This window comes from Tursiops truncatus, chromosome 12 (assembly GCF_011762595.2).
Source record: "Tursiops truncatus isolate mTurTru1 chromosome 12, mTurTru1.mat.Y, whole genome shotgun sequence".
In the NCBI taxonomy this organism is placed as follows: Eukaryota; Metazoa; Chordata; class Mammalia; order Artiodactyla; family Delphinidae; genus Tursiops; species Tursiops truncatus.
The window spans coordinates 53,800,692-53,828,601 of NC_047045.1; the positions used below are offsets into that span (position 1 = coordinate 53,800,692).

A 27,910-nucleotide genomic window follows, 5' to 3' on the forward strand; every position below is an offset into this window, starting at 1 on the left:
AATAAAAGAACTTGATTTTCTCACAGTTCTGGAGACTGAAAGTCCAAAGCCAGCAGGTTTGGTTTCTGATGAGACCTCTCTTCCTAGCTTGTAGACAGCCGCCTTCTCTTTGTGTCCTCTGTACATACACACTGCTGATGTTTCTTCCTCTTACAAGGACATCGGTGCTATTGGATTGCCACCCCACAGTGATGGCCTCATTTAACTTCATTCACCTCCTTTAAGGCCCTATGTCCAAGTACAGAAATATTGGGGGTTAGGACTTCAACATACGAATTTTGAGGCACACAATTCAGTCCATAACACTGATTATCAGTATCTGTCACATTGAATAAAAGCCTTCTGTTGTATGTTAGAGTATGCTTTTTTCATACTCTCCCAGTCACTTCTCATGTCTTTTATATTTTGAGGGAAGTAGTAAGACATTTGATAATTCAGATAGTAACATTACAGCTCTTAGAAATCACAGCACTTAATATACTTATATGAGTTATTAATAATAAGAATAATAACTAACATGTGCCAGCCACATGAGTAATATGTATAAAAAACAAATATTACCTATAGATTTTGTAGTTTTAGTCTTGAAATGAGAAAGTAAAGTGAGTGACATTAGCATTCTTAGTGAGGTATAATTGACATATTTCTCATCTGTACATCATGGTTCAATGTTTGTATGCATTATGAAATGATCACCACAGTAAGTCTAGTTAACATCCATCACCATACATAGTTACAAATTTTTTTTTATCATGATGAGGACTTTCAAGATCTACTCTCTTAGCAACTTTCAGATACGCAATGCACTATTATTAACTAGTTACCATGCTGTACATTACATCCTCATGGCTTATTTATTTTATAGTTGGAAGTTTGTACTTTTTGACCCTCTCCACTGCCTCCCTCCTCTAACCCCCTGACAACTATCAGTCTGTTCTCTGTCTTAATAAGCTTCATTTTTTGTTTGTTTTGTTTTTTAGAATCTACATATAAGTGAGATCATATGGTGTTTGTCTTTTTCTGTCTTATTTCACTTTGCTTAATGCCCTCAGGGTCGATCCATGTTGTTGCAAATGGAAAGATTTCATTCTTTTTTTATGGCTGAGGAGTATTCTATTATACATATCACGTCTGCTTTATCCATTCATCCATCGATGAACATACAACTTGCTCCCATATCTCGGCTGTTGTAAATAATGCTGCACTGAATGTGGGGGTGTATGTATCTTTTCAGATTAGGGTTTTCATTTTCATAAGGTAAATGCCCAGAAGTGGAATTGCTGGGTCATATGTTAGTTCTATTTTTAATTCGAGGGGTCTTCATATTGTTTTCCATCGTGGCTGCACCAATTTACCTTCCTTCCAAAAATGCACACAGGTTCCCTTTCCTTTTTATCCTCACAAACATTTGTTATTTCCTTTGGATAACAGCCATTTTAATAGGTGTGAGATGATATCTCATTGTGGTTTTGATTTGCATTTCCGTGATTAGTGATGTTGAGCATCTTTTCAAGTGCCTGTTGACCATCTGTATGTTGTCTTTGGAAAAATGTCTATTCAGATCCTCTGCCCATTTTTTAATTTTAATATTTTGCTTTTGAGTTGTATGAGTTCTTTGTATATTTTGGATATTAACCCTTATCAGGTACATGATTTGCAAATGTTTTCTCCCATTTGGTAGGTTGCCTTTTCATTTTGTTGATGATTTTCTTTGCTGGGCAGAAACCTTTTAGTTTGATGTAGTCTCACTTGTTTTTTTGGTTTTTTGGGTTTTTTTGTGGTACGCGGGCCTCTCACTGCTGTGGCCTCTCCTGTTGCAGAGCACAGGCTCCGGACGCGCAGGCTCAGCGGCCATGGCTCACGGGCCCAGCCGCTCCACGGCATATGGGATCTTCACGGACCGGGGCACGAACCCGTGTCCCCTGCATCGGCAGGCGGACTCTCAACCACTGTGCCACCAGGGAAGCCCTCACTTGTTTATTTTTGCTTTTGTCGCCTTATTTTTAAAGTCATATCCAAAAGATCATCACCAAGATCGATGTCAAGAAACCACCTGTGTTTTCTTCAAGTCTCTAATCCATTTTAGTTAATTTCTGTGTATGATGTAAGAGGATAGAGTTTCATTCTTTTGCATGTGGCTGTCCAGTCTTCCCAGCACTCTTTATTGAAGAGACTGTCCTTTCCCCGTTGTATATTCTTGGCTCTTTTGTCATACATTAATTAATTGAACATAAAAGTGTGGAGTTACTTCTGGGTTCTCTATTCTCTTCCATTGATCTATGTGTCTGTTTTTATGCTAAAACCATACTGCTAGAATTGACATAGCTTTGTAATATAGTTTGAAATCAAGGAGCATAATACCTCCAGCTTTGTTCTTCTTTCTCAAGATTGCTTCAGCTATTTGGGCTTTTTTGCAGTTCCATACAAATTTTTATCATAAATGGATGATGAATTTTGTCAAATGCTTTCTCTGCATCTATTGAGATGATCATACAATTTTATTCTTCCTTTTTTTTTTTTTTGCGGTATGTGGGCATCTCACTGTTGTGGCCTCTCCCGTTGCAGAGCACAGGCTCTGGATGCACAGGCTCAGCGGCCATGGCTCACAGGCCTAGCCACTCTGCGGCATGTGAGATCTTCCCGGACCAGGGCACGAACCCGTGTCCCCTGCATCGGCAGGCGGACTCTCAACCACTGCGCCACCAGGGAAGCCCTATTCTTCCTTTTTTTAATGTGGTGTATCACGTTTTATTGACTTGTATTGAACTCTTCTGGCATCCCTGGAATAAATTCCACTTGATCATGGTGTATGATTCTTTTAATGTATCATTGAGTTTGATTTGCTAATATTTTGTTGAGGAGTTGTATATCTATATTCATCAAGGATATTAGTCTATAATTTCTTTTCTTGTGGTATCCTTGTCTGGTTTTGGGTAATGCTGGCCTCGTAGAATGAGTTTGGAAGTGTTCCCTCTTCCTGTATATTTTGGAAGAGTTTGAAAAAGATGGTATTAATTCTTCTTTGAATGTTTTGTAAAATTCACAAATGAAGACATCTGGTCCTCTGCTTTTGTTTGTTGGGAAGTTTTTGATTACTGATTCAATTTCTTTCTTTTTTTTTTTTTAAAGATGTTGGGGGCAGGAGTTTATTAATTAATTAATTTATTTTTGCTGTGTTGCATCTTCGTTTCTGTGCGAGGGCTTTCTCTAGTTATGGCAGGCAGGGGCCACTCTTCATCGCGGTGCGCGGGCCTCTCACTATGGCGGCCTCTCTTGTGGAGCACAGGCTCCAGACGCGCAGGCTCAGTAGTTGTGGCTCACGGGCCTAGTTGCTCCGTGGCATGTGGGATCCTCCCAGACCAAGGCTCGAACCCATGTCCCCTGCATTAGCAGGCAGATTCTCAACCACTGCACCACCAGGGAAGCCCCTACTGATTCAATTTCTATTAGCAATTGGTCTATTCAGATTTTCTGTTTCTTCATGACCCAATCTTAGAAGGTTGTGTGTTTCTAGGAATTTCTTCTAGGTTGTGTAATTTGTTGGCATATAAGTGTTGATAGTGGTCTCTTATGATCCTTTGTATTTCTGTGGTATCAGTTTAAAGTTTCTTCTTCAGTTCTGATTTTACTTATTTGAGTCTTTTTTTTTTTCAAGTGAGTCTAGCTAAAGGCTTGTCAGCTCTATTTATCTCTTCAAAGAACCAGCTCTTAGTTTCATTCATCTTTTCTATTATGTTTTTAGTCTCTATTTCACTTATTTCTTCTCTGATCTTTATTTCCTTCCTTTCTAGTTTGTTGAGGTGTAAAGTTAGGTTGTTTGTTTAATGTTTATTTTAATGCATTAAAAATACAAATATTACCTATATATTTTGCAGTTTTAAGTCTTGATATTAGAAAGTACAGTGAATGACATCAGCAATCTTTATTTTGTGGCCTGCATAAAAAGTACTTGCACCATATGATGATTATGAGGGCTTGAAGCACTGTTCCAAAGAATTGGAAGGAGAAAAATCTAGAGAAAAGGCTTTAATAATTAATGGAGCCCCATAATAAACCAGTCATTTCTGTTTTAGTGACAAAATTAAGACCCATTGTGGACAATTTCACATTTGCTTTTCCCTGAGTTTAATTTGTTTAAGAAAGTCTAGTATATTTTTTTTGGTAGATTTATAATATTTCCCTAAGCAAATTTGATACACAGAAGAAGAAATAGAGAATGATCTAAGAATGCTTCTGAGAATGCTTTTTCCTATCTAAAAATGATAAATAAGGTCACTCACCTTAGATATTTTTAAACCTATAAAGGCAGTGTTAATTTTTGTTTGGTTGCTTTTTATCATTTTACTTTTGTCCTTTCAAATTAATTTATAAAACAAGGCAAGCCTTTTGCTCAAGTAATTTTTTGAAATGGCCTTCACTTTATAAGATCAAATTTAATCAGTGAGTTTTAACTTGTGCGGAGTTTATTATAACTGAAATTACTTTGTCATGTTAAATTAGTCGTGTTTGGCTTTTAATTAATTACTTCATTTCTACCTTCTGTTTGTATGGAGAGGAGTGTATATAATTGCAGCAAGATCCCAGTCCTTTATAATGAAAGTGATGACATAAAATTGTCAAACAGTTCTCATGCACATCTAACAAATTATTCTCGACCTTGTTCAGTGTTGTTGATTTTGGCAGTGGAAGACTATTAATTTTAGATTTTTACACTTTTGTATACTGTGTCTCTTCATTTTTGATTTGTTACTTGTTAGGTTTAACTTCAGTATAACTTTTGACCCACTTGATGTGTTGTTATAAAGTGTTCTCCCTCCCCCCCCTTTTAAAATGTAAACATAAGTTATAAATGTAAAAATATCTAAAGAATATAGATATTTCATAAAACTTTGTATCTTTACATTATTGGCTATAGTTTTCAGACTTACTGAACATTAGTAGTAAAGGAGAAAATTCTTGCTAACCATGTTAAAATTATGAAGATGCCTGATTAAGAAAAGCTAGTTTTCTGTCATTATTCCCTGTTGATGTAATCTGAAAGCTAAGTGAATGACAAATAACACTGTTTAATGCTTTATTTTTTACAGCGGTTTCACATCCATTTGACCTTATTATTTTGCCTCTGTTAGAGATGAGGAAGTGGCCAAGGCCTAGCCCAGTCCACTTAAATAGGAAGTGGCCAATTTGAGACCAAAACTCCTCTTTGTCCCTGAAATTCTCTCCTTTTTTGTAGATCATGTTGCCTCTTCACCAAAACACAATTCTACCTTTAGAATATGCCAAGATTAAAAGGCAAATGTTCTTCAGTAGCATGTTACAAGTTTCTTTTAAAGCCAGTTTTTTCTCATCACTCATGGGGCCATGGCAGAATGATTTGTTTTTACTAGAACTTATTTTTCCTGTTGATACAACATGTAGTCAATGCTGCTATATATAGTTGTGGTCACAGTGGTTACTCCTATAAAACATTTTTCTCATATAAAATTCATAGGAGAAAAATGCTGATCTCTAGAGTTGTCCAGAACAGTTCAGAAATCAAGTGTAGTAGTTTGTCTTCAGTGAAGTACCCAAAATAATACTCTCTCGGTGTTTTATACCAATATACTTGGATAGACAAATGAGTACCCAAAGCAGCCATTTTCAAGACTTCCTTGAAATTTTTTTTAAACATTAATGCAACTTTTATATGCTATAGTACTTGGTTAAATATAAGAAAATTATCTTAAATTGTCATTGCACTAAATGGGCCGTCATGTGCCCTATTTGTTTTGTGGCTTATTTACTGGACATCCTGCCTTACACTGCTGGTGGTTTGAGAAGTACTGAAGTATAGATAAATTTAATTTTAGATACCATATGGACATTAGTTTAGACTAAAGTTATAATACTGTGTAAACCAGTTGTTATTTTTTTTATAGCTAGCCAGTATAGTTCACATGATTTAAAGTAGAGAATATTGGGAGGTCATAGTAGCAGGTGATGAAAGTTAATGTAATTTTTTATTTTGGACCAAATGAAAGAGTCCAGTAACATGAAGCCTATGAATGCTTCATTAATCAGGATGGAAGGTGGCCAAAACTGAAAGACTTGACTAAAGGACTGAAAGATTTTAAAGCTGTGGAGGGAGAAAAGAACCATTAACATTATAACAACAACAACGGTGTTTTAAATAAGAGAGAGAAGAGAAACTGAGGTCACTTGTTTGAGAAAATGACTTACGAATGGCTTGAAGTGGAAGAAATTAGTCTTTGTATAAGTAGTTTCCATATTATAATGATAGTAGTGTTACTAATCACAACCTGTGGTGTTTTGCTAACATAATGCTTGTGCCTGTTTCCATTATGCATTATCCTTTCCCAGGATCCATGTTGTCAATTTTTTTTCCTTTGGCAGCCATTTGAATTAAAGGTGGTCTCTTCCTGTTGACCTTTCTTTCTGAAATACTTTGTTTTTTGCCTGTCTTTTGCCAGGATGGTTGGGTATTTTCCTTTTGATTAGAGCTATGAAAGATTAGAGATTAGGTATGAAGTATTTCGATCTTATAACATGCCTGGTGGGAAATAGATGCTACTTCATTTATCAGTGAGAAAAATAAGACAGGGTGACACTAAATCAGAACATGATAGTTGGATATGAACTGAGTCTAGGTCATAGTATAATACAGTATTCATTACCATCAAAATGTGTGTCTGTGTGTGTGTGTCTCTGTGTGTGTGAGAGAGAGAGAGAGGGCAAGGGAGAGAGATGGAGAAAGAGAGACTCTTTTAAATTATTTTGCATTAGAAATCAGAAGGAAGCTATTTGCATTATTTATAAATTATATTTCAACTTGAGATATTTAAAAAAGGGTTATAAAAACAGAAAGAAGCCTGATGCTGCATATCATATTGTATTAATTCAGTTTTAAGGATCATGCCATCTACTTAGTTCTGAATGAATCACTTTTGCTGTTAATGGTACTTTTCCTTGAATTTAAATTTTAGAGAGTCATCACTTGACTTTTTCTTTTATACTTCTGCAACTAAATGACTTTGCCAAACTGGATGTTTTGTTAAATTAATGCTATCATAATAGTTTTAAATTACTATTTCTGGTAAACCAAGAAAAACCAAAAGTCTATCCCCTACTAGCTCCAAGAAGGAATCATTTAAGATACCTGGATCCTTCTACTTATGATGCTATTTGGATATGGCTCTTTTATTTGCAGGAAAAAGCAGTTGTTCTCTGAAGGCAGAGAGAGCATCCATCTTAATGTTCCAGCTCTAATGCTCATATTTTCAAACCATGGCAGTAAAACAGTCTTTAACTGTTGTTACAGAATCTTAGGCAGAGGTCAGTTGCAAAATATAAAGTATGATCTAGGGGTCCAAGGCATGAATGGTTTAGGGAAATGGGAAGTTTATGTTCATAGTCAGCATAATCCTCTGGAGCTTTTTTTATAATTCTCAAATGACACATTTTCTATTTTTTGTATTTTTATTTATTTATCAAATAGTTATTTAATTTAGAACTATATTTCTAGTGTTTTTCAAATTCAAACACAAACTAGTGTCTTATTCTCACTCCATGACCCACCAAGAACCCAACCCTGAGATTTTAATGTGTATTTTTTTTTGCCCCAAACCTAAAGGGTACAGTTTAATGAATAATTATAAAGTAAACATCTCTGTAACCACCACCAAGGTCAGAATTACAGAGTAGTGGAGCATCCCCTTTTGTGGCTATTTTTGATCATAAACACCTCCTCCTGCAGGTATAACCACTAATCTGACTTTTATGGTAATCACTTCCTTACTTTCCTTTGTAATATTATCACTATCGAATTCATCCCTAAGCAAAATAATTGTTTGTTTTTGATGTTTACATATATAAATGCAGGTGTATTTTAATTAATTTTTCTTTTAATGGATTGTTGATGATTTTAAGAAGTCACCTAGGAGATGAATTGTCTCCACATTAAAGCAAGAGTATGTATGTTCATGTCTATGCGTGTTTTGGTCTGTTACTCATCCTCTGCTGCTTAGGTAAGTAAGGTTCTTCTTAACTTTAATTGACTTTTAGATATAGTAACTAATAAGTTGTCATTACATTTTTATCCCCTGTGTTGACTTGTATTTTAATGTTTGAGGTTAAGTTTTGAATTTTATGGAGTTATAGGTTTTAGTGGCGAGTATGTAGGAAGTATTCATAGTTCTGTATCAACATGATAGCACAGATATCCATGATGGTTTTTTTTAGTTAGAAAGAAATTATGTGTTGAGTGCCAGATGTCAAAGTTCAATCATTAGGTGTCACTCATTTTCAGAACTCTAGATATAAAGATTTTTATATATATTAAAATATTTTAACAAATTCTAGGTAACTTAATATCTTACAGAGTAATTAAACTTTTTACAAGTACAGGTTATATGTAAATACAAAGTTTAGGGATGAAGATTTCCAACCCTTACCTTGCTCCCATTAAGAATAGTGCTAGAGGGTTTTTTTCCTTAACAGTATTGGATGCCAGACTTTTGACCTGCTTGTCCTTGGTTTGGAAATGGCCTAGTGCTGTTTATAGTTGTATAACTTTAGCACAAGTGGTTTCTATAGCTACTGTCCAGTACCAGATGTAGAACACTGGGAAGCTTTGATAAGGGGAGCAGGATTTTTAAACAAAAGCCGGACATGGATAATTACCCTGAAGCTGAACTGAGGTCCATTATGTTCAGCACTGTCATTTACATTTCATTTTCACTCTCTGCTGATTATAAGAAGGAAAATCTACTCACTGTTTTCCTCTTCCATCTCTTTGCCTTCTTCCTCTCACCTTATTAAAGAATGTGTATTATACCTTTAATCTGTTTCATGAATCCTCGACAGAATTAGGTGAGCATCACCAATTTGCTGGCTTTTACTTACGATGACAGCATGATTGGTTTCCACTTATCATAGAATAAGTTTCGTAAGCCATTTGTATTCAAGTGTTTGCAGTGAAACTGCTGTTTTGTATAAACTGCTGCCACTTTGAGAATATAAATGACTTAAGGTTAATACTAGTGAGGTAGAAGAAATCATTATCTCATTATCAGGAGCTGTCAGTAAGTGATAGGACAACTTAAACCTGACCTATAATTAAAATAGCCATTTGGTTTTCTTCCAGATGGTTTTCAACTTCATCCCCAAAGTGACACCTTTCTAGGGGAAAGCTCTTGTTTTTAAACAGTAATTTTTATAAATTGATGATTATTCTTAGGTATATTGTTGGGGGGTTCTTTGAAAGTAACTCTTTTGGCAGTAAAGGGATACCGTGAGAGAGAATTTTGGCTTCAGTTAGAATGTGGGTTGGGAGTGATGAGACAGACTGTAGAGTTAAGCAAGGGGATCCAGTTTGTAGTAGAGGGGGACTGGGGGCAAGGAAGTTGAGAAAATTCATACTGATGACTCCTTTTTTTTTTCTCTGTAAAGAAAGATGTAAGTTTTTGTTGAGAGTGAATGGAAAAGGTAGTATGAGAAATGAGAAAACTGTCTTTTACTGATTTTTACATTCATGTATTTTTCATATTTTAGTATGTTTTCTTTTTCTGATTTGATTGCATGTTCCCTGAGGGGAAAGCCATGGCTTTCATCACTCAGCATGTGTTTATGGGACCATTTGTGTCATGTGTTGAGACAGAACAGACTGATGAAACATAGTCCTCATCCTTAGAGAACTTGCATGTGGGAGAAACGATGACCCAACCCATTCCAGCATCACGTGTTTGGTTCTGTAGTGATCAGTGCATATTGCTCTGTGAACACCAGAGAGCGCCTACCTGAGGAGATGGTGCTTGAGTCAAGAGACCAACATTTTCAGCAAAGGTACAGAGACATGAGAGGGGTTATGATGCATTCAGGGAACCCTAGACATTTAAGCATGACTGAAATACTAAGTATGTGGGGAGGAGTGGCTTGAGAAGTGGAAAACCAAAGGCCTGCCTAGTGTTGAAGGTCTTTACATACCAAAGAGTTTCAAGTTTATCCTATCGGTGATGGCAAGCCCTGAGGAATGTGAGTTAGTAGAGTGGCAGAAGTTCTTGTTTTAGGAAGGTCACCCGGGCTTTAACATGCAGGCAAGTTTTTATTATGGAAAGATGCCTGTGATACCAGCCTGGAGGCTTCTGGCATGGTCACGTGAAACTGATGAGGCTGTCAACTAATAAAGGTAGAAACTGGAGATTGTGGGGAGACAGTGGAATTGAGAGCTTCAGGGGAGGTAGATGTGCCAGGACCTAAGGACTAATTGAATAATTGGGGTAAGGGAGACAGGAGTTAAGGATAACTTTTAGAAATCTGGCTTGGGGTAGCTGAGTAGGTGCATGTATCTTTACCTGTCCTCCCTACTTCCCAAAGGACATGGCGCAGTGCCGCTTTCCTGGACTACTGCAGGAGTCTTCCAGCTGGTTTCCCTGCCTCTGGAATTTCTCCTACCATTACGTTTCCTGTACGGTAGCCGGAATATCTTTCACAATGTAAACAGATAATGAAACTCCCCTGCTTAAAAGTCATCAATAACTTTGTGAAATTTAGACTAAAATTCAGAGTCCTTCACATAACCTTCAAGGCCGGCCTGATCTTAGACTTCTGGCCTGTCTCTCCAATTTCATTTTGTGCCACCTTCCCTTTAGTTTTGCAAGCCTTAGCCACACTAGCCTGCTTTCAGTTCCCAGAATGTACTTACCTCTTTCAAGTCTGAGTCTTTTCACATTGTTTCCTCCCTCATTGTGTTCCCTAGAATGCTTTCTTCTGGTCTCTTTCTATGAGTAAATTTGACTCATCCTTTAGGTCTCAGATAAATGTCACTTCATTAGGGAAGCCTTTCTTACGCATTCTCTTCTCCCCCATCTAACTAGGTGTCTCCTTATATTCTTATAGTAACCCTTTTCTTCCCAGTGTTTAATCATGGTTTGTAAATACATGTTTGGGTATACATTGTTTAATGTCTCTTCCCGCTAGTATATAACTGTGAATTCATGGAGCTTGACTGTTTTGCTCACCACTCAGTAAATATTTATGGAGTGAATAGTAATTGTTCAGTGATTGTTTTGGGCCCCTCTAGAATAAAAAACAATCAAATTCAACAGCATTTAAATCATCCATTTGAAAGAAGAGTAGGAATAGATAGTTAAGGCTAGCTAAAAGTTTTCTGTTTCAAAATACACTGAATTTTATCATTACCCTGATATCACTCCTCAAAAGTCAGTGGTACAGAAACATTTTAATCCTATCATACCTAGGCCTCATTTCTCATGAGAAGCAAACCAAAAAAGCAGCTGAATCGCCATACTGTGGAAAATCATAACACCTTCCTTCTGTTTAAGGGAGATGATAACAAAGAATGGCAGATTTCTGGGAGAAGGCAGTAATTAGAAGGATAGTTTTACCTAAATGGAGTTGTGAACTTTAGTTTCTTTAAAGTCTGAGCAGTTTTATGATGTTCAGGACGCTCTTACATATATGTATTCTCCCAGTGTAATCCAGAGTGTCATTCGTTCCATTCAAAGTGTCAGCTTCAGGGCTTCCCTGGTGGCGCAGTGTTTGAGTCCGCCTGCCGATGCAGGGGACGCGGGTTCGTGCTCCGGTCCGGGAAGATCCCACGTGCCGCGGAGCGGCTGGGGCCGTGAGCCATGGCTGCTGAGCCTGCGCGTCCGGAGCCTCTGCTCCGCAACGGGAGAGGCCACGGCAGGGAGAGGCCCGTGTATCGCCAAAAAAAAAAAAAAAAAAAAAAAAAAAAGTGTCAGCTTCAGATGTAACTACAAAACATACAGTTTTTTTTCTTTTCTTGAAAAGTTGTTCCCCTTTAGATTAACATTTATTAAATTACAAGTGGCTGAAGTACTTTCCTTTCAATGTCTCCTGTGTTCTTTTTGATGCTCTACTTTTGATGTAGAGTTATTTGTAAAAATAGAGATTAACTTGAATAAGGTCTAGTTAATTTTATGTACTTTTCCTTTATTTTTCTCGAGAATAATTTGCAAATGGACATAAATGGCAGTGATACACTTTACAGTCACTAAGGTAAATATGTATTTGTATATCTCCACACTATTCTTCTAAAAATGAAATGGTGTGAATAAATGCCAGTGCCCTCTGAAGGAAAATGGCCATCATGTTGCTGCTCTGTAACTCTAGGTGTTTACAGCAATCAGGACTTAGAGACGGTGAGGGAAATAGAGCGCTCCTGACAGTCGGATGCATGATGGTCAGCTCTGCTTTAAACTATCTTTATCCACAGCGGGAAATACTATACAGAAGGATTTATCTGCTTCAGCCAGCAGAGGGCACTGTACACATAAAAGTACACTACCAATTGTAAAGCTTCCTTTGATTTTTTTGGCAAGTGTGTTAAAATTCCTCGAGTGGTTTATGTTTAGAATTAGCAGTACTGATAGGACAGGAAATTGGCTGGGTGGGACAGTGGTTAAAGGGGTTCTGTCTAAAAGTTTAGATCTGAAATATGTGCTACCAAATATGTTGCTGTTCCGTGAAGAATGTCCTCTAAATGTCAAACTCCATTTTGAACGACCCACTAATCTACCATGTGGGAAGTTAACTCTTTAACCATTGTTTTGATGTAATTTCTACTTAAAAAAAAAAAAAAACAACTGTGATGGAAAACGCATGAGCTTTGAAGTCTGAAGTCTGATCTAGTCTACAATTCTGGAAATACTGCTTACTAGATGTGTGACTTGTGGCAGATTATTTAGACTCTTTTAGTCTCTTTCCATATCTGCAAAATTTAGATAATAATCTGTGAAAAGATGCAGAAAATTAAATAATTCACTTATGTAAAACACATAGTTGCAAATACGTATCAGTTGCTTTCTTGAATCAGAACTTGTATGTTTCTTGTCATATTTACAATTGCTGTTTGTCTTACAAAGTTAAGTGATAGGTCTGAAAGCTGTGTATTTCCATTATGTAGCCATCTGTAGCTAGCACAGATTTTCCTACAGAAATTCTTGATTTCTGGTTATAAAAATGATAAACAGTAGATAGTGTAATCAACAATCTTAATATTTTATTCATATTTCCTTAAGTACTGCCATGTGCCAAAATTTAACCAGTAGTTATGAAATTTGGGAAAAGTGGTCTGTAATCTTTCATTGCCATAGTTTTCTTTCTTGGCATTTCCTAATTCTTTGTGTATTTTTATTTTCCATGAAGTATTTCTTGCTTACTAAAGATTGGCAGAACTCAGGTTTCATGATACATAGATGATATCATGACTGATAGTGATAGACAGATTTGGAAGTGTTAGAGAAACCAGAAATCAAACATTGGGGCAAGATTGAGTTAGTGAGGGATATCAAGCATTGTGTTGCTTGAGGATACTCTTCTCCTTTTAAGTAAACCCTTGGCATTTGAGATACTGAGTTGAAAAAAAAATCTGCAGATATTCTTGGTTGAGATGGGCAGGGAATGTGAATAGAGAAGAGTTATCAAAAGGTGATGAAAAATATGTAGAGTTGAATATCATCATCTCAAGTGTGAGCCCTGGTAAACTAAACCAAAGATAGGATGAAAGAGAGAGGGAAAAGAGAAAAAACAGTGAGCTTGCCGTTTTATTCAGCATCAAGTTAACATAAGTTCTGAATGCTGCAAATGGTATTTTTCATAAGGACCAGAGTATATGTTAAATGTGTATTGTTCATAGGTAATGATATTTACATATATGATATGTATGTGATAATATGTGGACCATAAATGTACTGAATGTTTTATGTGGAACATTTTATGAACCATATCTTTTCCACCTAGATGAAAATGGTAGCCAAAGTCTCTGGAGTGTCTGGCTTATCCCGAAGCAGGACTTAACGCTGCTAGTAATAGAACGGCTCTTGCCAGGTCCCTGGCTGCACAAGGGATTTGGAGCTGTTGGGTTCTCCAGGAGTTTTTGTTATGAATGTCTTATTTCACAGTTGGGGGCAATCAATCTTATAGAAGGAGGCGTTCCACTATAGGACCCAAACACATACCTCACATTGATTCTTCTCTACTCCCTGGGAGATAAATAGCATTTCCCCCAGCCCCCAGAGGTTGCATTTCGAAGGTTAATAGTCTTTCCCCACTTTTCCTGTAGCATGTATTTCTCTGTCACTGGGTCTCTGTAGCACTGAATATATGGTCTTTTAGGGGCTTATTTTGCTTTTACTACTATATGTTCTGAGCGAATCTTGAAGTCTAAACTAGTTAGATAAAGAATGCCATAGGTAGTATATGTTTTCTTGATAAACATTAATTAGCATAGGTTTTAATCATTACTTTTGGGTTTTCCAGGTTTCTGCTGTTCATTCTCCGTCTCTGCCTCTGGTCTTTATAGTCTCTTCTTCATCCTCAGTTTGTCCTATGTATATCCTTTAAGTCAAAGACAAGCTATTTGGTTAAGCTCCCACTTTTGTCTATGAGGATACCTACCTTCTATTGTGCTTCAGCTTTTCTCTCCTGCTTCCCCCAGTGAGCTGCATAATTGGCAGTTTAGGTGGGTTAGGCACACAAGTAACTGAGCCTGAGTCAGTCCCCGGCCCATCCTGGTCTTCAGCTGTCTTACCATGCCTCTACCTTTTAATCTAGCACTCTGGGATCACACATTTCTGTCCTGTCATTCCACTGCAGCCCCAGGATATTCACTGAAGTAGTCTGCAGTGCATTTTGAGATGTAGAGGTGCTCTTGCATGGCTTAGAGGAGTCACAGGGAGAAGAGAGGACAGAAGGCAAAGCTGGGAAGGATCTCACTGCCTGACAGTGTTCTGATCCCTCTTGTACAGAAGAGGAAAGTGAAAAGACATTCAGCAAACTGATGTGCAATTGAATCTCACTCCCAAATGTTAAGGGAAAAGCCTCAGAATTGGGGAAAGTTTGAACCCGTCTGGATTTTAGCCAGAATGCTGGAATATTAGATTTGCATTTTAATAAGTTGCATTTGATCCCATTATGGAGAATAGAGAGGGAGCCACAAAGGCAAGGCAACTGGCAGTTTAGGAAAAAAGCAAGGAGAGATGAGGAAGGCTTAAACTATAATAGTGGAGTTACGGGTGAAGAGGAGGAGTGGATTTGAGAAATTTAGGATGCAGAATCTAAGATTTTAGGACTGACTTAATGTGAGAAGAAAAGGGAGAGCGATTTGACCCAGGTTTCTGATTTTGATGACTGGGTGGAGAATGATGCAAAGAGCTGTGAGAAGTAATGTAGCAGGAGAGATGTCACATCTGGACATAGCTTTACATATAACCAAGTAAAGGTATTTCTGCCAGGATTAAGGTAATGTAGTTCAGAAAGTAGGCAAGTTTTCTAGTGATCTTATTTGATATAAGGACAGAATGTAGAACGCCTGGAAGAGCAGATGATGGCAAGTCCCTTCCTTTCCTATGACTCTTCAGTCAGACTTCTGAGAAAAGTTGTCATGCACAAGGCAAGGCTAAATGCTGGACCATCATCCTGTATTGCTGTTCTCCCAGGTCCAGTCTGGAGATGTGGACGTTGAGTCCTCCTGTCCAGTCGACAGTACTGCTAGGGTTATGGTATCCCTCAGGCATCCTGTGGCTCCTTATATCTCCTTCTAGTATGAAAATTTTGTATCATTGAAATAATCCTCTTAGTTACTAGAACAAAGTTAATAGCATTTCTGATCCAGGTCTCTTCCTTTCTGGGGAGCCTTTGTTCATCACATGTTTATTCCCTGAGATAATCCTTCTTCTTGAGTTGAGGCAAGAGTTAGCTCTTTTGGGGAAAAAAACCTCATTATGTTATAGTTAAAGGGTGTAGTCCCTGGGTCTGGTAGACCTGTGTTCAAATCCTAGCTCTGTCACTTACCAGCTGTATTATCTTGGGCCTGTACTCTTAAATAACTCCTCATCTGTAGATGGTAATAAGAGTGTACTTATCTCTTAGAGCTGATGAGTTTGTATTAGATAGTGCATGTAAAGCATTTAGGATGGTTTTTGGCCCATAATAAATACCCCATAAATACTACCTTTCATTTGGTATTCTTTAACTTTTTATCTTTTGGGGATTATATAGCCTGAAGTTAGTAACCATTGGCATGCTTTCACGTGCTTGCAAGAATTTGGAACTGTAGTATACTTAGTGCCATAAAATTTAAATAGCCACTTTTTTCTTTTTAAATGAATCAGGAAATCTGGGCATGTTTAATAATTTCTTTTTTTGTGTAATTTAAAAAAAACATTCTGGGGCAAAATAGTTTCTGAATAAACAAATCAGCCAACATAATTTTATTTTGGCTAAACCTGGGCTTTTATTAATATTAGATATGAGGGAGAGAATGAAAGTATTCATCTCATACAGGAATGAGGAAAAATACAAAAATATTTTGAGGATTGTTATACTCCAGATATATTTGTAGATATCATTTTGATACTGAAACCAGGATAAATAATTAGGCTTCATATTTTCTAATTATGTCTCCCGCCTATTCTCAGAATCACATTAATCCCTGTACATTTGAATATGAATTTACAGAAATGCATGGGAAATGAGATTTTATTTCTAATTAGATTTTTTTTCACAGTTTAAGGTGGCTAGTGAAATTGGCTGAGAAGCTGATGTTTCAATGTTGTCTGTCAGTCTTCTTATCCTCAATTTTCTAAGCTGAAACATGACATTTTAGCCCAGGTTAATATTTCCAGTTTCCAAATGTCAGTCTAAGCACTAGTCCTCACCTGTCTCTGAAGTCTAAAAGTGTGAAAATCACTTGTTTATCCTGTATCTTCATCTACTGAGGTTACTTAAAGTTGCCAGGAATAGTTTATTTCATTAACTGAACGTGCATGTACTCCCAAACAGTTTTACTGATCTGTATGACATCATACAAATGTAATAATTTGTTGTTGTACACCATTGGAGTAGAAGCTTCCTTGCTTGATAATTCTTATAGTCAAAGACGGTTTCAGTTTGTGCTGAACTAGGAATCGGAAGATGCAGGTGGTTGTCCCAACTCGAGTTGCCTGGATGATTCTCTTTGCATTCCCTGGGTCTCTGTTTTCCCAGTAAAAGTTTTTGTCTTCTCTGTCCAGAGGACTGTTGTGTGGATCAGATGACGTGAAGTAAGTGAAAACACTTTGGATACCCAAGCATGATACAGATATAAAGTGGTGGTATATTTCTTGTTCATGTAATAAAGGCAAACAAATGTGTACCAGAGAGTGAGATTTTGCTTAAAGTAAATGACTGCTTTGGTTTGCAGGCTAATGAAAGAAATAACTCAAACATCTTTATATTCTGTATTTTCCAACCAACCAGAACCGGGACCAGTATTCACATCTGCTGAGTGATCACTTTCTGCCGTACCAAGGTCATAATTCCTTCCGTGAGAAATATTTCAGTGGGGTAACAAAAAGAATTGCCAAGGAAGAAAAATCTAGCCAGGAATGAAAATTAGGATTTTGACAATGGTGAAAGAATAAGGATTTGATAGAAAAGACATCTGGATGTGAACTTTCATGTATGATACAGAAAATGTACTGTTTTAAATAATTTTATATAACAAAATAAATGCTATAAAGTCAACTGAACAATTCTTTTAACGTTAGCTTTGTTTTATAGACTCTTCTGTTGTATGTGGTCTTTTGAACTTTATATTTATGCTTTCAAGTATTATGGAAATTGAAAACAGTTATATTTTTGGTAATTAATTTACAAATGGTATTGACTTTTTAAACAGATATCTGCTGGATATGTTATAGGCATTAATAGTGTTTGAGAATTTATTCATTAGGTAGGCTTGTTTAATTTTGGTTTTGATTGTAATTGTTTTACATTGTCACTAATAAAGCTTACTGAGGATTCCTAAAATCGTGTAGTATACGGAGGGGATGTGATGAAGGAAATGAATTTTTATTTATAAATCCCAGACAAGTTAGTAACACAATGATAATGGTGATGATGAGAAAGGCTAGGACCTGACAACCTAAAAAGATTCCAAACTCCTTGAGGCCTGTCCACATCTGAAGCTCGTCTGTACCTTGGATTTGCTTCTGCATTCCTAAACCTTGACTGTCGGTCAAGTTAACTACCCACAATTTTTGGTTTAGAAAGTAACTGATAGTTAAAAGCAGTAACAACAACACAAATCCTTGATGGTTCCCTAATGGCATTAAGTCTAATCAGAGCTCTTTGAAATAGAAGCTGTATTTTCTTGAAGGAGAAACTTTGCTGAGTCCACATTGTGTCCATCATGAAAATATCTTGTTTGAAAACCACTCTACCCATTAATTCAGGATGCTAATAGCTTTCCTGCTCTCGGTGGTCAAAGTACCTCAGCAGGACGGCAGTAAACGAATCCTCTCTCTTTAACCAGAGCCTATTTTTATTTATGCTATTATTATTATTTTAGCGTTACTGCTGGCTTTTATGGACTCACACTTTGAATGTGCATAGCTTAGGACCTCCAGAAGACCAGTGCTGCCCAAGCAGAGAGAGAGAGAGCAGGCCATCCGCCTAGTTCTCCCTCCTTTTCTTGTCCTGCAGCTCTGAATTTCAGCAACAGATCTCAAACATTTCAGTGATTGTTTTGTTTGGGTTTCTGGATGTGATTTGTGGTACACTGGGGAAAATCTAAAAGTATTCAAGGATGATTTATTTTCAGTATTTCTGTTGTAAACTGACTTATTTAAAATTTTTTGAGGTTATATGGGTGGTGAGTTTGAAACTTTGTAGCTGACTAAATTTGGAATGAGATTTTAGCCTTGCCCCATTTTTTGGTTGTCACAAAAGTTAGTCCAAATTAGTTCCAAATTAGATCTGGAAAAGTTGCAACATTAATTTTAGTCACTTTGTTCTTAAAAATTATCCAACATTAAAAAAAATATATTTCATATTATTTCTTATTACCATTAGTGGAGGCCTTCTAATCTTTAATTCTTCATTGTTGTGAGGTTTATTTTCATATATATCAATAAGTTCAGTCTCCCATTCCTGAAATGTCACCGGACTCAGAGTGTGAATCTGTGCAGTTGTTTTGAGGTTAGTACTCAGAAGTGAAAAAGAAACCCGATCACTTTCAATGGATTTTGATTTTAGTGCAGGTAACACGTCCTCTTATTCTAAAAAAAAGAGACTTTATTTTCTGGCATCAGGATCTTACTACTTCTGCATAAGTTGGAGAAGATCATTTCTGGGATTGCTTTAGTTTTATGTGTATTCCTCATGCACTTACTGGCAGGAATATCACCTAGCAAAATACCTACATTTTAGGTAGTCCTGTAGTATGAATTTACAGTGTAATCTGTGAGTGAACCCTAGGTGGTCTGTGGGCTGGCCTATTTAATGTTTATAATATGACAGACCCTATAATTTTGTTTCTGGCATATATTAAAACAACTGTAAAATACAGACGGTTACGGATGTAACCATCTTGGTGGTGTTTCATCATAAGTAACCTCCTTCCCATCCATTCTGGTGGTTTTTTTTTTTTTTTTTTTTTTTTTTTTTTTTGCTGTGATAGTTGGGAAGGAATAGTGGAATAGGAGGTCTTTGGGGTATTTAGCCAAAGTTTAAAATCTGCTACAAATTTCTAGCCACTTCCTGCCCAAGGTGACCCAGGTTTAGGCCTGTTCGCCACTAACTTCCTTATGACTAATTCTTTAAGTACAGAGATTGAGCAATGAAACATTTTCAAACTGTTTAAACTCTGGGAGGTAAGTCAGTGTTACCATTATTTCCTTATGGTGGAAACTCACTTAAAATTCAGGGCTGGGCTTCCCTGGTGGCTCAGTGGTTGAGAGTCCGCCTGCTGATGCAGGGGACACGGGTTCGTGCCCCGGTCCGTGAAGATCCCACATGCCACGGAGCGGCTGGGCCCGTGAGCCATGGCCGCTGAGCCTGCGCGTCCGGAGCCTGTGCTCTGCAGAGGGAGAGGCCACAACAGTGAGAGGCCCACGTACCGCAAAAAAAAAAAAAAAAAAAAGAAAGAAAAAAAAAATTCAAGGCTTGTCTGGTGGCGCAGTGGTTGAAAGTCCGCCTGCCGATGCAGGGGACACGGGTTCATGCCCCGGTCCGGCAAGATCCCACATGCCACAGAGCGGCTGGGCCCGTGAGCCATGGCTGCTGAGCCTGCGCGTCCGGAGCCTTTGCTCCGCAACGGGAGAGGCCACAACAGTGAGAGGCCCGCGTACCGCAAAAAAAAAAAAAAAAAAAAATTGATATACCCTACATATTTAAGAAGAATGGTGATTACAACTAAAGAATTTTATTTCAAGTTTGGTAGGGAAAAGTAGAGTGTGAGTTAACATACCAAATGCATTGTAGTGAATGTGTTTACATTATTGGATGAAAAATGTGCTTTAAAAGTTTGGGACAGAAACAACTTTTAAGGTAATATGTTTTATACTCTTATAATTAAACAATCAGGGATGACTTTTTTTTTTTAACATCAGGAAATTAGATGTTAAGTTTGTGTTATCTAGATGCCAATATAAGCAAATCTGACTCTTGAATCAAAGGCCTTAGTCCTTTTGGGTTAAGAGAACTAACCCATGCTGGAAATACTATCAAGTATTGCTAATCCAAAGAGATATGTAATAAAACATTATGTGTTGAAAATCAAAGGTGACATTTTTGGGGGGAAATGATCTTTCTACACCATTCTAATCTCCCTTGTAAAACCACAGTGGAACTAAGCTGATGTTCATGGTTCTAATACTAAACAAGGCACTGGCCCTGTATAAATTCATTAATGGAACATAGGGGTAGAAATGGAGGTTGGTGTTGCTGAGAATATTGATGACCTTATTGTTGATTTGCCTGTTTGACCAAAAGGGAGTAAATTATACCAGAATAAGGACTTTGGCTCTTTTTACAAGAGCATGGGTTTTCTCCATTATAAAGTTATTTAGAAAACTAAACACTTGTAAGAATCTTTCTGTCTTAGAAGGATTGTATTCATAGAACAAGCGAAGTCTACTTTGATTTCCAACTCACCCACTCCCATTTTTCTCAGATATTTATCAAGTAATGTGGTTTGTAATCCAAACCAAAAAAAAAAAAAGTGCCTTAATCCAGAACATACACATGGACACAATAACACTAGACTGATGATGTTTGTACTTTACTAAAACATTGAGATCGTCTCTAAAACAGAGTGGTTTAAGAACATAAGGTCTAGAGTGTAAAGAATTGTAATGGAATGATAAACATATCTGCGATTCTATCTAGCCATAGCATCATGGAGACAGCACATTCCTTGATGTTCTTTGGGCAAACCTGACTCTATTCCCTTAATAGAGGTCTGCCTCAGGATGTTCATATGTTTCACTATGTGGGATAAGCAAGTTGACATTTAGACATAACTGAGGCCAACCTGGAATTTGGCTCTTATCCCTTGCTTTATAAGCCATTGTAGACAGGCTCTTAGGGGGATGGAGGCTAAATTCTCATGGCAGTCTCTTAAGAAGCCTGGGCCATGGAACAAAATAGGCTTAAAAGATGAATGTTAAGATAAGCCAGCTTCACTTTATGTAACTGCTAGCCCTATTTCTTGGGACATTAGGACGTGCTTAGTATATTTTTGTTCTAGAATTTGAATGTTCTTACTAAGATAATTATATCGCGGTGATGCCAAACTGAATCACCTAAAAAGGAATCTGCTTTGACCTCTATGACTTTAAAATCTCTCCTTTAATCAAGCCTTCCTGACTTTCTCCTGAGGGCTTATCAGAAGAACTCTATTTTGTCTAACATCCAGCAGTGGAGATTAGCTGGGCTTATGTGTGAAATTAGTCAGATTTTTTAAATGGCTGAGGAGAAAATTAAAATTGGAAATGAAATGGTACTTGGGTTGGGCTTTGATGGGCTGCCCAAGTATTGTATCTAATGTGTTGTACATTTGTGAAGTGGATCAGGATGGTCAGAGCTGGTATTGATGAGCTTTAAAAATCTGTAAAACCTCTTTAATATCTGTTTATTTATAAATCATGGGCTGGAGTATCTCACCACAAGTCTGAGTGCTTCCGGCACAAACAGCAAAACTTCTTTTTGCATTATTTTTCTATAGTTTTTACCTCTTGGGAGACAGTTCTCCATAGATGCCTTGCGTTTCTGTACACCTTACTAAGGGGGGCACTGACCCCCTGCATCGTAGACCGTCTTTTGGTGGGGTGTGAGCACCCTTGAAAGATAAAGGTAGTGTCTCCACCTCCCCTGCCTCCTCCCTCTTCTGAAAACGGAAGAAGGCTATTCTAGCTAATAGTCTGCTAACTATTAGCTAACTACTGGGCTCTTTTCAAAACTGAACACCTGAGCCATCCAACCTGATACTTCCAAAGTGGAGTGGATCAAACAGACTCACAACTACCAAGATAGAAGGGCCCAACAAGCCTCACTTGTCCAATGGAATTGGTATATTCAAGAATGCAGTTGGCTTAGCCGTTGTTGCATCTTGAATTTAGATGAAAAGGTGCCAGCTATCCGTTTGGGGAAAGTTTAACCCCCCATTCCACTGCCTGAAACAAAGGGAGTGGCTCAATGGTGTCCTTGATTCATAAAGGTTGCATTTAGGGTGGGCTAAAAATACATTTAGGCTACAATCAGGAGATTGCTCTAAATGCCTTCTGCCTCGTTCACTGATGGATTGGCCAAACTGAAACCCAGTGGTGGTGGACTGCTGTGGCTGCTCGATCTCAGCGCCAGGTACACAGACCTGAAAACGGATGTGGCTGGCCTGGTCCATGGGCAGAAAAAGCTGTTCTCATAACTCCAGCCAATACCCTCTTTGCTGAGCCTTGTTATATTTTTACTGACTTTTAGGCTGTTGCTAATGACCTACGGTTTGTTCTGTCACTTGGGAAACTACAGATTAGCTGATTAAAGATACCCTTCCTTAGGGGCTACAAATAGTAGAAACAGACTGTGGCTGCCGGCAGAGCTGTCTGGGTCATTCTCTGATGAGACCAACTAGAGTAAAGCTGTTGGTTGGGCTGGCACCACCCAGATTGCCATCATTGTCCCACACGTGGCAGCACATCCACCATTGTATAGACAGGACACAAAGTAAAGGACTATGTTTCTGATGCAGAGTTACCATTTGCTGCCAGATTTGTGACTCCTGCCAAAGGTAGACTCTGATTGCCTTGTGGTGAAGGAGACCACATTGCATGGAGTGTTGTCCAGCCTGCTTCTGGCAGATTGATTATTTTAGATCTTTGCCCCGCTCTCAGAGCTGTTGGCGCTTTCTCGGGTTACAACAGTGTTGTTCTGCAGTTGACTCCAGCCACGTCACTTTGGCCCTTGAGACTAATTCGTGTCACATGTTTGGCTTTTTGGACCATTTGGTATTTGGTATGACAACGGTATTATACCTTTCACTGCAAAAGCCACTCGACTATGGGCTGGTAGTCAAGGTATCTGGTAGACTTTCCATGCTCCCTACCAGACACAGGCATCTGGAATTTTTGAGCTCTGGAAATTTTCTCTACATTGTTCTGTGTTTTCTCTGGCAGTCATTTACCAAGCCTTCTCAGAAAGGCTTAGTACATTGCTCCAGAGCTGGCTCTGACTAGTGCAGTGTTTTGTCCTTTGTCAGACACCTAAGTCTTTTAGTTGGTGGGTTTCAACTCAGAGACAGTTGTTGATTAATAGCTTGAGTCTCAGGCTGGGAAGGTTTCCAAAACCAGCACCAAAGAGGGAGCTGTGACAATCCGGTCCAAAAGGACTCCTCTACCTAGTGCTTTATTATTGATGTTGAAGCCGGATAATCAATATTTCATCTGATTTATTATCTTTAATTTTCTTCTCCCTACATTTTCCTCTAGATCTCAAAAAATGTAAACAAAAATTGTCTTCTATTTTATTTTAATGGTAACTGCTTTTCCCTGTAGCAGTTATATGTGCTACTCTATTTTCCCTATGATACGTGTTCTAAGGCTTGCCTGCTGGTGATTGGTTGATGCCAGGACATAGAAAGAGCATGGTGCATAGGGGAGCTACATGGGTTTAGAATCACTGAAGGGTGATGTGTGACCTGGGAATCAACAAAGTAAGGCTAGAGATTATGGCAGGAGGGGTTTCTACCTTGCCTCCCTCTGCTCTGGGGGAGGAAGGGAAGCTACCTCAGGATTTTTAGTGGGAAGGAGATATTATCAGGCTTGGTCTATCACCATCACTCCAGTGGTAATAGTTTGGAGTGAAGGGAGATACACTAGAAGCTGGGATGTTTGTCAGAAGGTTGTTGCAGTCATCCATCCAGGTTAGAGATGTAAGGATCTCAACTAGAGCAGTGGTAGTAAAGATTGAATGGAGAATATTAAGAAGATGAAATGAGCATGTCTTGGTGATTGACTGGGCACAGGGATGAGTCATGGATGATATCCAGGGTTCCAACTGGGTGACTGCATGGATGGCATGACACAAACTGGAAAAGAAAATAGTGGAAGGAGGATGTGTTTAGGATCGGACAGACATCCTGAACATGAGAAGCCTATAGAACAGGCACAGAGACCTGCACAGCAGGCTGTTGAGTATTCAGGGCCGAAGCTGGATAGTGATTGCAAACGTGAGGAGCAGAAGATCCCTGCGTGAGACAAAGAACTACTGAGTTAACATACCCCATACAGAGCTAAGGTTCATTCTGTTGCATTGTCCCCCTGCATGATATGTATGTTTAGCAAAGAGAATTGGCACGATCCAATACCCATGAGACTGGATCAGGCAATTCCAAAGTTATTACAAGAAATTTATATTCGAGTTACTAATGAGATGAAATTACTATGTTGTACTACTAGAAGCTGCAGAGAGCAACACTGGCTTTGGGGTGATGTGCTTCTGTCCGACTGCATGGGTGCACGCACTCCATTTATTGTATACATCAGTGAGCCTCATCGTAGAATTTGAACTTTAAAAACCGATAGGCTGCTGTTAGTTGCCTCTAAGAGAAACCTGCTAAAGAAACACAGACCATGCTGTTTGAACTCTGGATGTAGAAAAAGAAAAACTCAAGAGTTTTTTTCACTCTTCTCCTTATCCTTTAAAATTAAAAATACTTCCCCTTTCTCTTTTTTAAGTAACTATGTAATAACTTTTGGGTAGCAACATAAAAATTACAGGGTAGGCCAGAATGGGGAAATTTTTAATTAAACTGGGGGTTTTGTTTGTTTCTTCGTTATTAAAAAAAGTTGGGCCAAAATCCTGATTTCCCTCTACTCCCTTTTTATATATACTTACGCATTTGGCAGAGTTCATGACAAAACCTCTTCCCAGCTGAGGATGGGCCAAAAACCTTTTCTGAAGCTCCTACTAATTTGGATTAAACTAACTGGTCGAAAGCTTCACACAAATTCTGCCAGGAAATGTCATAAGATCCCTTGACATTTAATTCTACAAACAGTCTTATCTTTTGGAGCAAAATAGAGAATAAAAATTTATTTTTTGATTTATGCCTTTGTTAGCTTGTTTTCTTTCTTAGTTTTGGAAAAACAGATCAAGAACCTGAAAACAACAGAACTTTGTTTTTGCCTCCAGTCTGGCTTCTAAGCCCGAAGAGAGTAACTTGCATGATGCTAAGTGGGTTCCTGAGGAAAGAAGGGCAAGATGAGTGCTGTGTAATGAGCAAGGCTTCTTGGAGAAGACATGACACGTTTCCACGAGCTGTGAGTGGTCCAGGAGACTCAGTCCTGCAGCAGGTGATGTCACCTAGTGCACCAGAACCAAGGGTTAGACCTCGAAGCCTATCAAGTTGATCTCTGTATACTTTGTTGCCATTCTTAGCAATGAAAAAGACACAGCCCCTGTCCTCAATGAGCTTATAGCCGGTGGGGCTACAAGTGGTAGTAAACAAGGAGGTAAGTAGTCAATTCAAATAGTCGCCAGTCTTACCAGAGCATTAGTCCACAGTGAATATAAGAGGAGCATTTAACCACTTTGAATAGTGTAGGGTGTATTAACCATGTGTTTCTGATATTTTGACATGTGGGACCTTGCTGATCTTGGAGAGACTGCTCCTTCCAGGGCCAGCCAATTCCTAGAGGCGGTGAAGGACTCACCTGCTAGTGTGTCGCTCATATGCAGACTAAGCAGCTCAGAGCCCATGTACCCCTATGTCCTCTCTCAGCCCCTTACACTCTGGGCCAATATTCCCATGTCATAATCACTCAAGGGCCAGATACAGACAATTAAGGACAGACCCAGAGCCCACTGAAACTATTCAAACTAGCCAATCCCAAGCCTGCTTACCCTACTTCACAGTTTGTTCCTGTGGGAACCCCAGTAACGGCTCTTGCCCACATTTTCCCCGAGCTCCCCTCTGCCTTCTGACCAACCTGTTTGCCCCTGCATGGCAAGACATGCTCTCTTTGGGGAACTTTGAGGAGCAAGCTATCTTTTCAATGGCAATCATATTCTAATATGTTGGTCTCAGCTTACTTGAATAATCATAAAATCTACATTTTAAAATATAAGGGGTGGGAGAGGGTGACATCTAAGTAGACTCCTGAAGAAGAAGCAGTGCAAGTTGCCAGCTGACATCAGGTTGTGTGAGGGCGAGAGGGGGATTCGAGGCAGAGGGAAAAGCACATTTGGATAACAATTCAAGTAGTTTGGATACTTGGAGCTAAACTAAAAGTGTTGGGTGAAGAGAAGAAATGAAGCTGGAAAGGAAATGAGGGCCAGATCATAAAGGACTTACATGCCTTTCTACAGAGTTTGGACCTGAACTGGGAGAAGTTTCCTCCGTACGAGGATCGTTCCCTTTATGCTGTTGCCAAGGCTCTTTAGGAAGTTGTAGCTTCTTGCAAAATGGCACCCTGTGGCTGAGATGCTTGACAAAGGTCCTATGGTGGTGGAGTTTGTGGCTTTGCCACTGCTCTAGGGTCTGTTCCTTTCTTGGTTCTGGGTCTCAGTTAATGACCGTTCAGTGGGGCAAGCCACATACTTAAGGCGGCCTGAAGCAAAGCATTACTACCTGGGAGCCTCAGTTTCTTCATCTTAGCCTCCCTTCTTAGGCTCCCAGTTACACTGTGTGAAAAATTTCCCACCTAAATGCAGCAGAAACCTCCCTGACCCTGACTGGCAGACACTTGCTTCAGAGCCGAGAAACAGTCTTGAGTTGGCCTCCTGCATTGAGCGAGATGCTTTTTATTGGTTTCACTCTTCACACAGTGCTGACGGTGTAAGCTTGCAGAAGAGCAAGCTGACAAAAATAAAGACTCCTGAGTTGCCGGCTCTTGTTCTTATTTCCAAGGACAAACACAAACCCTGTCTCCGGGAGCTGCTTCTTCACTCCAAGACAAATGAGCTGTTGAAGTGTCATGATTTTGAAATCCTAGCAATAGACATAAAAGATATTTTATTGATCAACCTCAAGGAATCTCTCATAAATAAAAAACGGTTTGTGATTCAAACACTGTTGCTTGTTTCAGAGCTTTGCCTTGGGGTCCATTGTTCTGATATCTAAGACCTGTAGTGTTCCCTGAAGGAAAATGGTTCAGAACCCCGAGCACTTGTCTTTCCCATCTCCTTGAAGTAGCCTACCCAGAGCATACAGTCTTTTTTTTTTTTTGAGTCACCAAATTCTTATGACCCTTTAAAAACCCATCAGTAACAAAGATGAGAGGGAGGGCATTTGTTTGTCATCCTTCTTTCCTCTCCAGTCCCCTCCCTCTATCATTCCCTTCTTGCTTCTCCTTCAACATTTACTGAATGCCTGATGTATACCAACCACCTTGGATAAAAAGATGATAAAAAGCCTGTTTCTTGGGCTGAGAAGCTATATACATAGTCTTTGGTTAAGCTAATTTTTGTTACACTATTAAAAATCATATTCTGAGTTCCAAACTCTGGTACTTAAAAAAAAAAAAAGCAAAAATATCAAACACAAAGCTAGACTGCCACTTTCAGTATAATACTGTTCTCTTGCTGAGGAACTAGTGAGGTTAGGAATGGTGGG

At 38.5% G+C, this 27,910-nt stretch overlaps 1 protein-coding gene across 9 annotated transcripts in view; it reads left to right on the top strand.

The window, feature by feature from the left end:
* Positions 1–27,353, top strand: part of TRMT11 (tRNA methyltransferase 11 homolog) — a 71,465-nt gene extending 44,112 nt beyond the window's left edge. For 5 of the 9 annotated variants that reach the window (XM_019951825.3, XM_019951826.3, XM_033867685.2 and 2 more), the window contains one exon: positions 17,278–17,552. In XM_019951825.3, coding sequence (XP_019807384.1) covers positions 17,278–17,409 — 132 coding nt within the window. In that variant the 3' untranslated portion in view covers positions 17,410–17,552. Of the gene's footprint in view, positions 1–9,688; positions 9,841–11,984; positions 12,037–17,277; positions 17,553–25,488 lie in introns of those variants that run through there. The other 4 variants (XR_002179766.3, XR_002179765.3, XM_073789566.1 and 1 more) reach the window with 4 other exon arrangements.
* The last annotated feature ends 557 nt before the right edge of the window (positions 27,354–27,910 follow it).